We start from the raw sequence: 11,557 nt of genomic DNA, 5'->3' as shown, positions 1-11,557 counted from the left end.
AGTGTACCGCAGGTTAGACATTTGGCTTTATCGTCAGAACGCACAAAAATGTAGGAGAGTTCTCATTCCGGTTTAAATTGACTTTCGGCAATTTTCCCTTTTTTTGGAGCAGATGGTTCCATTATTCCGGTAATTGTCTTGCGCTTACGTATTCCAGTGTTGACTAAGCCGTCTGGCAGCGCATTCGGCAGCGCACAGCGTCCGCCTCACCTAGCAAGCCGAGTTGAGGCGAAGTGTGCCGAGTTGAACCGATGCACTGTGCAGGCACTCGCTGCACCTCGCTTTGCACGCGTGCGGTTTTCCGTGTTTGTGCGGCCCTGGTACAGGGCTATGAGTCTTCTCTTTGCAAACTTGGAACATTTTGTGCATGAAAAGAATTCTTTTGATGCGTTCCTAGCTGGGAAGCCCGGCGACCAGGTGGACACAGGTACTGCGCCCACGGGCGAGCGGCGGTCTCGCGCCCATGTCGGCACACTTCACAGAGGGCAGGCCCCCACAGGATTAGCGACAGGCGAAGACGCTGCATACATCAACACGCTGCCAAGGGAAGCCGTGGACATTCGCACGTGTGCCCGAGGCAGCGGAAACTACAAACTTAGAGCGAAAAACAGTTTTGTCACTATTCTAGGTAACGCGGACAGAGCAGCAAGTTGAATAGCAACAGCACGACTTGGGTGTCCAAGAATCTCAAGTGGCCCGGCGAATTTTGGCCGTTTCCCGCGAGCAGAGCACCTGGGAACGTATCGGCAATACTCAAAGGGAGACGTCTTGGTTTATTTGTATACTCTGTCTCACACAGAGTAGCGCTCTCTTTTCCTCGTGGAATGCGATGGCAAGGAGAGAGGAAATTTTGAAAGAGACTACTTCACTGGCAAGAATCTAATGTTCGCTTTGAAAAATGGTACGAGCTACGTAATTTGTGGAGGGGCGGAGACAAGACGCTGGAGGGGAGCGGCTCTCTCTCTCTCCAGGTGCGAGGAGCGTACTAGTATGGGGATTCTGAATATTGCCTCTGAGGAGGCAGGAGTTCACTCTTGACTGCTTCCGATAAGTCGCAAGGATTCTCTTATCGCTTGTCATGAGACAATGCACTTTGCATTCGTCGCAAACAGCGTAAGGAGCTAAGTTTGTTAGATCCTAGTAGGCGAGCTTCACTCACTGTGCACTTTATCAAGAGCTTCTTAACTCAGGATCACATTTTGATTTACTACATGTCCGATGATGGTAGTACTGTTAGAACAGTTTTGAGCTTTGTTTAATGCAGTTTCACGTAGGTTTGCACTTGAAGATGGACGCATACCATCGTCCAGTAATGATAACTTGCAGTAGCAGGTTTCGGTCACTATTTTCAGCGAGGGGCATGTTACATGCTATCAACTACGACGCCGACAGAGTTCTGATGCAGCCGCACGCAATCAGCCGACTCCACCGCCCCGCCGACCACGCTATGAACATGGTAATAATGAAAACGCCCGCCTTCTTAGCTGCGCATTCTTCTTTCGCTTTCCTCAATTTCTTTGCAACGTGTTAGATGCTCATACAGACGCAAGGCACAGTATTCACCGATTGTCCGTTAAGAGAGTCATATTTTCAGCTGTTATTTTTTTTTTATTCCTTCCTCATTTAATACACCAGGTCAACCCATCTCTCGTAATTTATTTCTATGTTAAATTAGAATGAAGTCATATAATGCTCATGTTAAAAGGCAAATACCAGGGCAGGCAGCACTGTACTAACGCGAATTCTTTACAGAGAATGGAAAAGCTGGTAGAAGCCGACCTCGGGGAAGTTCAGTTTGGATTTCCGTAGAAATGTTGGAACACGTGAGGCAATACTGACCTTACGACCTATCTTAGAAGAAAGATTAAGGAAAGGCAAACCTACGTTTCTAGAATTTGTAAACTTAGAGAAAGCTTTTGACAATTTTGACTGGAATACTCTCTTTCAAATTCTGAAGGTGGCAGGGGTAAAATACAGGGAGCGAAAGGCTATTTACAATTTGTACAGAAACCAGATGGCAGTTATAAGAGTCGAGGGGCATGAAAGGGTAGCAGTGGTTGGGAGGGGGGTGAGACAGGGTTGTAGCCTCTCCCCGATGTTATTCAATCTGTATATTGAGCAAGCGGTAAAGGAAACAAAAGAAAAATTCGTAGTAGGTATTAAAATCAATGGAGAAGAAATAAAAACTTTGAGGCTCGCCGATGACATTGTAATTCTGTCAGAGACAGCAAAGGACTTGGAAGAGCAGTTGAACGGAATGGACAGTGTCTTGAAAGGAGGATATAAGATGAACATCAACAGAAGCAAAACGCGGATAATGGAATGTAGTCGAATTAAGTCGGGTGATGCTGAGGGAATTAGATTAGGAAATGAGACACTTAAAGTAGTAAAGGAGTTTTGCTATTTAGGGAGCAAAATAACTGATGATGGTCAAAGGAAAATGTAGACTGGCAATGGCAAGGAAAGCGTTTCTGAAGAAGAGAAATTGGTTAACATTGAGTATAGATTTAAGTGTCAGGAACTCGTTCCTGAAAGTACTTGTATGGAGTGTAGCCATGTATGGAATTGAAACAAGGACAATAAATAGTTTGGACAAGAAGAGAATTGATGCTTTCGAAACGTGGTGCTATAGAAGAATGCTGAAGATTAGATGGGTAGATCACATAACTAATGAGGAGGTATTGAGTAGAATTGGGGAGAAGATGAGTTTGTGGCACAACTTGACTAGAAGAAGGACCGGTTGGTAGGATATGTTCTGAGGCATGAAGGGATCACAAATTTAGCATTGGAAGGCAGCGTGGATGGTAAAAATCGTAGAGGGAGGCCAAGAGATGAATACACTAAGCAGATTCAAAAGGATGTAAGTTGCAGTAAGTACTGGGAGATGAAGAAGCTTGCACAGGAGCATGGAGAGCTGCATCAAACCAATCTCAGGACTGAAGACCACAACAACAACAAGGTGAGGTACATAAGTGTGCCCCATTGGTCCACAAATAAATGGATATTAAATGGAACTATTTCGAATAGGGCATATGACCAAATGGAGTTTATTTTGCTTCGAATGAGCGTTTGCTGTCACATCCCTGAATATTGATCATTCCTCTTGGGACATATTACGTAAGAGGAAAAGAGACAAGTGGGTATTTGTGATAGCAACGATAAAGCTGGCAGTTGACGAAATCCATTGGCGTGAGTAACTGACAAAGGACAGATTGCCGTGGCCCTACGAATGGGAACAAGTATCAGGGAAACGGCGAAGGTTTTGGGCTGCTAACGTGCTACTGATGTGAGAATCCATGGAAAGTGGCTGAAGAATGTTGAAATCACAAGTAGCAGACAAAGTGTTGTACGGCCACGCCTCATCACAGAACATATTCGCAACATCTGCGCTGTGCAAAGCAGGGTCGGCGGCTATCTGTGGCAGATTTGACGCCAGAGTACAATCGTGGTGCAGGAACTGTTCAGCGCTCACTGTTGAGCCTGGGGCTCCGCTTCAGAGGACTCCTGTGTTTTCGCATGTTGACTCAAAGACAACTCAGTTGCGGTTCGAGTTGGCATGGCATCACTGAGATTGAAGGCAGGTCAAAGGAAACGGGTCGCCTCGTCAGAGGAATGGAATTTATCTTTACACTAGGCCGCCATTCATACGAAAGGCTACAGGAAACGTGCACTGCGCCGACGAGGCAGTCCCTGTCAACGTCGGTATCATGCTATGGGGGGGGGGCATTCGCCTGGATTTCCATGGTACCACAGGTGATACGCATTATTCATTTCTTTGGCTCAAATGTTATACAGTAATGTTTGTGATCTGACGGAATCTGTAGTCGAGGTTTGGATTCGAAGACTACTTTACTGGGCTGCTGGAAATATTACTCGAGGATCCAGAAAACTGTATTTCATAGCTTTCAGTAACCGCTTTATACAACGTGATACATGTTGCTGCCTCATAATAGTTACGAGATGTGCCCAATATATGCTCGTCATTTCAGATATTTTACTAAACTGCGAACCTACGTTTCAGTATTACTGATGGAGTCCATGAATTTTGATCAACAATATAAAAAATATTTTAACATCACAAGTAGACACCTTCATAAAAGCTGCCTGCAGAGGTAGTAAAAACAATCGTTGGCAGTGTGCATCGTGACACGGATAGAAATTCATAAGGACTTCATAGTATTGTCTTTCTTGTTATTAGGGCTACCTTCGCAGTTTTTATTAAAAAAAGGAGAGAGAAACATGTTCTTCATACAAATAGCCTTATTAGTTCGCCAAAATATCCTCTATTAAAAGTTATACTTCTTGCATTCGTTCAAATCTATTCTGGAAATATTCATTCCACCCTGATATTAATAGGTGAAAACCATACTTACAATAATCTTTAGGCGATTAATAAAGCAAAATGGGGCAGTTGCACATCAATTCCTTGTTTTCCTCTATTAAATAATAAACTGTTCGACCTGGTGCGTAGCAGCTATCATTCTTGTGATGAAGACTGATGGGACGTTTTCGGTTGTTTCCCAGTTTCCGTCCGTGGCGTGTGGCAAACAAATTGTTGTATACCATTTTGCGTGATCTGGTCGTTGAAAGCCTAAAGCAGTGCTTGTGATTTGTTCCACATTTGTTGGTTTCGGTTCTTCTTGAAACACCCATACAACTGATCGCTACTTAGTCTCCCACTCGAACGAATATAACGAGTTTACTCTCCTACTATAATGAGGTATATGAATTTTGCGTTCCCTTGGCAGAATTTTCTGTGTGTTTCTTTACACTGATTGGCACGAACTGGATTCTGAGCTACACTGAAGTTGTACAGACCCAACTGGGAACTGGAGTGAATTGAGTTATAATTTCTTTGTCGGTTATTGAAGCAAAGTTGGGCGAGACCCCAAGCAACAGAATATTTCGAATGCTGAAATCAATTAAATTCGTCACCTCATTTTTCGCTACGAGGAATTGATAACACTACAGATACAATAACAACTACAGATCTACAGATCTATTGGTTTCGTAGGTGACCTGCTCATTTGCCTAAATTCAAAATGTATCACATATTTGTAAAGGTTATGGCGATGCAATATTATAATTCATTGAATCGACTGTTTTCTAAAATAACATTGGTTAAACAAACGCTGGAGGACAAAGATCACGTTTTAAATACACAACTGTAACTGAAATGCATCAGTGAAATTAATATTACTAAAACTTCAATCATAAAATTGAATTATCCATAATTGCGGAAATATTAAACATCTAAGACCAGATTTGGAGTCAGCACAAGAATTCCTTCAAGACGGGACATTTTAGACATCAATTCGCAGTTGTTTTAAATCTCGAAAAAATCCTTGTTTTTCTAAAATGGCAGAACGAACTGCCAAAAAAAAATAGTCACTCAGATATGGTTGCTACCATAGTAAAATACATTCCGACCAATCTAATACACGAAGGGAAAACTCTTTTAAGCTAATACTAATATATTTTAAAACATCACTAGACGTCATGCAGCTTAATTCTACTATAAATTATGTATTTATATTTCGTATTGGTGACCTCAATTCATTTAAACCGGAGGGGAGTTGCATGTTGGCAAATAAATTTTAAAGAGACTCCAGAAGGTAGTTCAGATTGAATATTTGTAGATGTGTGGTAGGTTGTAAAGACCAACAATAGTTTTATTTCTGAGTAGCTTCCAAGAGTAGGTTGACAACAGTGGCAAAATATGGCCAATGGTTGTTGTTACTGTGAACTTGTATTGTGAACTGTGTTTATGAAGTAAATACTATGGTATAGTTACATGGTTCTGAATAATTAACTTTCCATAGATTGTAGCACATAGTATAAGTGAACTCTAGAAATATACTCCTGGAATAGACTACAGCTAGTTTAATTCATCATACATTATTGATAAAATCCGCAAGTTAGATTTGGGCAGCATTGAATAGGGGCTGTGACTTTATTTTTTGTCAACCCTGAGTATCGAAAAGTCACAATATGATTAAGAAAAATCGAATAAACCTCAGTCTTGAACCTGACTAAGGATTTATCTTTATGAAAGTACCTCTACGCCGAATTTCTGTAAAGAATTGTAAACAACCATTTCTGAAGGTGATTGATTACCATAATCTGAATGAAGATATTCGAATCTTTGCTGCTGAGTTACACCGCTAAAAAAAATCATTAAAAATCATTCATCAAAAGCATTCGAGTGAAATTTCAACTTTTCAAGAACAACGTTTCTTGAAATACTGCATATGATCATATTATATGGCTAATTTCCTGACAGCCATCATTTAAAAAAGTAACAAATGACAAATTTTAAAACAATAGTAGCTGACAAACTTTAAGATAATAGTAATGTCAAATCTCAATAGCGCTGTCTAGTGTTTGTTCTAAAAGCTTAAAATAAGACTCCTGAGTGTTACTTTGCTTCCTACAGTTTCATTACTGTTAGTCGCTTGTCCAACATCACAAAGATTACTGCAGCGTAGCGAAGGACACTGGTTCCAGTTTCAGGATGCTGTGGAGAGTTGCGTTGTTGGTGTTGGCGGCGCTGTCGCTGGCAGCTGGGGAACCCCGGCGATTCGACGGCCACCGTGTGTACCGCGTGGTGCCAACCAACAAGCACCACGTCCAGTTTCTCAACGAGCTCGCCAGCAAGTACTACAATGACGTAAGTACCCTCTGCTGACGGTAGTTTCAAATACACTGACTGTTCTCGCATATTTTTTAATCTATCCATGTTGCTGCTTCTTTTTGGTCTCATTTACAAGATCGTGAGGTAGCATTTTCGATTGATTGACTTTCTTCTACGAATCACTTGTGAAATATGTTCGCTATAAAGGATCTAATACCAGGTTTAGCATATATCCAATGCCCAGAGCTATTTCTTAGAAAGAACGGTATTCGACTGTTTTGTTGTGCTGCATTACGCGGAAGGTTGCCTTTTGGTTGTTATTTTTGGCTCTATGAAAGCAATAGTAAGGTACTAATATCTTACAAGTAATGTCAATAATATAGCAATGGTATTAAAATACGCAACTTGTAGGGAAGCAGCCTACTCACGCCGTATAAAATTCACATCAGTCTTTCCATTGTGTGCCAGCCAGTCCTCTGTAACTAGCTCTGACGTCATAAATGTTGCGCAATACTTAAAAAATCAAGTAAATGACCTGAAACGTCTCTAGCATGTCAGGAGTAATACTAAATCAATATGTGTTGAATATGAGTTCAATAACTTTAACCATTTTCGAAATTTGGATGTTTTTCTGTAAAAATCACTGGCGCAACAGAAAAGAGCTAGAAACTTAAAAATTTCTATGTAGATTCCTTTTTCATAATAATTTAGTAGAAACAGTGTGTTGGATCTCACAAATTAAAATTTTAGTTGAAATTCATGATTTTCTGGTTTTTGTCTAAAAATTAAGGAAGCAAGATAGATTAAGTAGGCGAATGAATAAGGCTAGGATGTTTATATTTAAGTAGAAGGGAGATCCGCTATAATCATAAAGGTATGAGAAGCTTCAACTGAATAGCTATAAAACTATAGCGATAGCGTATCTCCAAAGGGCAAGTTCAGAGCTCATCTACTGCGTGTAGTGTAATTAAATTAATTCTCTCGCCCAAAATATTTGACTTAACCACGTCAGACTTTTATTATGATTACTTACCTGTGTGCTGATTGCACATTTAAATTGAGAGCTTCATCGGCCATCAGCAAAGGAAGCAATGATTTATTCGATAACTTAAAGTGGTGCATAACTAGCCCAGCGGCTAGTCGGGACAGCCGATTTGATCAGGCGTTCCGTTAGCCGTCCGCACCGCGGCTTTATATATAAGAACGCTGCGCGAGAGAAGAAGGCCCCAGTTCTCTCCAGACGCTGATTTGCACACCACCTGTGCCGGGGGTCGCGTCGCGTCGGTATCATTGCTATAAACAGCCTCGGATGCCGTAATAAGTTGCTCGGGATACGCGTAACCATGAAATCGTTTTCGAGTGAAGTGTTAATTCTGGGATGACTTTAATTATCTATCTTCAGTTTGCGTAGGTCCTATTTTCACGTGCCGCCGCGGGACAGACATTCTACCATTATTTAGCGTGGCATTTGATGAACATTATCATCAAATTATGGCAAGGATTCACTTAAACCTTTAATTCGAACACTTATAGTTGCATCAGCGCATTAGACTCAAAACTGCTCTGGTAGTTGGATTGTGTGAATTCTTTTTTGGTCTGTGACTTTCAGAACATAGTGAACATTTTAGAGAGAATCGTTTTTGATTATGAATCCCAGACAATCTCTTAATTCCTCAGAGCTATAAGCTGTAGCTATAAGTGTATTTCTCAGATGAAGTGGGCACTAGGAATTCTAATTACAGGCTTCACGTTTTGCTAATCACTTCCTGGTTGCCAATATTGTAGTTAGAGAGCCAGTGTTGAGAATGGCAAACAACAGCATTAAATAAATAATGGGAAACATTTTATAACAACAATAAATTCCACCCGCCGCCCCACATATGCTAATCGGCCGCGAAATGCATCTTTTCTACATTACATTCTACATTTATATATAGCAAAAATATCCACCGCTGCCCCACAAACTGCCAGTTTTTTTGCATCCATTAATCTGAACTCCATTGTACAGCAATAATTCAGTTGTAGGGGGAATAGAGCAAACATGGCTTTGTTCATGAAACTATTTATGTAATTGCCAGCATTGTTTTAATGGAAACAGAGGAAAAGTCTACTACAATGTGAATATCACATGAAATACCATTGACCAGTTCGTTACATTGAAGAAATTGTCAGTGAAGCTGATGCGTGAGTTGGATTGCTCAAATATTTATGATGTTTGACAATGTTTCGGATAGGAATCATATTTTGCGACTGTTGTGAACAAAGAAAACCAGGTATTTACTCAAGTTAGAACTATAACGAAATCGCAGCATTTTGGTATATATCCGTCGCTATAAATAGCTGTACACAAAATTATTGAAACATTAACTACAGAATTTAAGAATAGGGGAATAAATCTTACAGAGATGGAAAAAGGCGACTGACTACCATAGGATTCCTTATAGAGTCCCTGTGACCCGATTGTGAGGTAAGCACAAACATTTATTACGGAAGAAATAGAACGACTGAAATAATTTACATAAATTACGAAAAATGTGAAACTGCTGAAAACAACGAGAACTCAAACGACACTGTAATATCATTAAACGCACACTTTGAGAGCTATGACCACTTGCTCATCTTGGCTAGTGTGAAACACATCTCTTCTACCGAACAATTCTCATAGCTCTTAAGGTATGCACTTTAGAGCCCATGTTTACAAGATATTTTTTGTTGTTCTTAGAAATACTGCATCCTCCCAAAATATGAGAAGATTCAAAATTCCTTTAACCGGCTTCTAAAGGTTGTAGAAGACACATAGTAGACGAAGGTTTGGTAAGGAAAACCGTCTCACGATACGCACATAGCGGGGACTATGAGCTATGAGCTGTGTGTTACAGGAGCACATGGCACGGGCAATTATTCGAATACTTGTCCTCGGCTTCTGTTCTACGTGACGAAGGACGTGTAGTTTCGGACGTCCCAGCTATCTCGCAGCCGTTGTTGTAGTCGGACGAAGGCGCTGTGTGTCGTCATAATTACAGCAGAGACTGACGACGACGTCCGCTTCTCAGATTGTGAAGTGGGAAATTTGAAAGTGATCCAGTATACGAACGGTGCACTTCCGGACACGGCTCCCTTTCAATAATTCATCTGCTAAGCCCCTCTACAGCCCCTAGAAGCCTGTAAGAGGACTTTTGAATCACCCTATATATTTGCTAACGACTGTATTTAACTGAAAATTCCGAAGGAAGATGGCTAATGGCTCTGAGCACTATGGGACTCAACTGCTGTGGTCATAAGTCCCCTAGAACTTAGAACTACTTAAACCTAACTAACCTAAGGACATCACACACATCCATGCCCGAGACAGAATTCGAACCTGCGACCGTAGCGGTCGTGCGGTTCCAGACTGTAGCGCCTTTAACCGCTCGGCCACTCCGGCCGGCTCCGAAGGAAGAGTCACGTAACTGTACCAGATATGAGCAAACATAATTAGTTTGCAACGTGCTCAGTAGTCCTTGACTCTTGATCTGAGGCGCACCAGCGCATACATTGATCAGCCACTGGTGCTGGTTTTTCTTCAATGAAAGCACGTCCAATTGTCGTTAACGAACTATGGACTTACAGTGTGCACATCGAATTCAGCGCTCACTGAAATTTCATAATAAAACTGCTTTGCTACAGTGATAACGAACCTGTCTCTGGATAGCCTCTACCACATACGTACTCCAGGATGTGTACAACAAACACGCCGCCAGCGGCACACCCAGTTGGCACGAAAGCGCGGAACAAAACACGTTCTCTTCCCTTTCTTCTTCCGAAAGCTAATTGTTCCGGCTATTTCTGTGTTCTGTCGATGTAACCAGTTTTTATGCTTCCTCGTTAAATATTTTCGTTTTTACGTATTACTTTTCTCATTAGTACTATTGCGTGAAATTTAAATAAGGAAGAACAAACACATAAACTTACTAAGAAACTTATCAAAATTCGACAACATAAAGGAAACTGCTTAGTGCTGAATTAAGTATTTGTTAGAGAGAAAACGTGCACAAAACATAACATTTACAAAACAAAACATCTGTAACTGGGTACTGAAAATAAATTCACAACTTATAGAACACAATGCTGCTAGAGGTAAAACAAAATTTTTTTGTGATGACAGCGTCAACTTGTACAAGCATTCTCTTAAATTTTTCAATATGATTCGTCTGCCTTTAGTTTCTAAAGAATTCTTAATGACATTGTATGTGTGTCCAAAAGCATAATGATAAAGTAATGATTTTTAAAGGTGTCTTAGTAGCCTACCTGTAACAGTGTGAGCCTGTTGCTGATCCTGCTGATCCGCCGCTTCTTTTTCCACTTCCAAAACCGTTCGCCCCTTGTCTAGTCTAGAAGCGAGGCAGCTGCCACCAGTGTGTCTCCCACAATATAAACGACACTAAATTTCATGGTGAAAGCTACTGTGATGCCTATAGTTTCTAAAATGAGTTACAAGAGCGGCGATTTTTGTTTCCAAAACAGATCCTGTTCTGGAAGGACGCCAGTGTCGCCAACAGAACGGCAGACGTGATGGTATCGCCGGACTTGCAAAACAGCTTTCTGGAGGCACTCGAAAAGAAGGGTATGAAGTCTTCTGTCTACGTAGAAGACGTGCAAAAGTAAGTCTCTTTATTCAACAGTATTAGTTTTCTCACTTTGTGTGTGTTAGGGGTCGCAACACATATACAGTACAAAACTTCAACGCGAACCGTGAGCACACCAGTGGTGCTCCTCTTAATATATCCGATCACTGTCATTCCCAAAACGACGTGAATGTTATTGCAACGGCTGTGCAAATGGAAGCTTTGCGACGGATGGAGAGAAGTGATCAGATGACTTAACTCAAGAAGCTCTTTGTGCTACAGCAAGTGTTCCAGTTCGAGTTTCATTCGTAAAGATTAG

General features: G+C 41.1%; 1 protein-coding gene across 1 annotated transcript in view; it reads left to right on the top strand.

Moving 5' to 3' along the window:
- Positions 1 to 6,514: 6,514 nt before the first annotated feature.
- Positions 6,515 to 11,557, top strand: part of LOC126474499 (zinc carboxypeptidase-like) — a 50,207-nt gene continuing 45,164 nt past the window's right edge. Inside the window, exons 1-2 of the mRNA XM_050101969.1 lie at positions 6,515 to 6,670; positions 11,138 to 11,274. Coding sequence (XP_049957926.1) covers positions 6,515 to 6,670; positions 11,138 to 11,274 — 293 coding nt within the window. The remainder of the gene's footprint in view (positions 6,671 to 11,137; positions 11,275 to 11,557) is intronic.

This window comes from Schistocerca serialis, chromosome 4, assembly GCF_023864345.2.
Source record: "Schistocerca serialis cubense isolate TAMUIC-IGC-003099 chromosome 4, iqSchSeri2.2, whole genome shotgun sequence".
NCBI classification, from domain to species: Eukaryota; Metazoa; Arthropoda; class Insecta; order Orthoptera; family Acrididae; genus Schistocerca; species Schistocerca serialis.
Note: the sequence above shows the minus strand (reverse complement) of the source record. Positions and strands in the feature narration are given on the sequence as shown.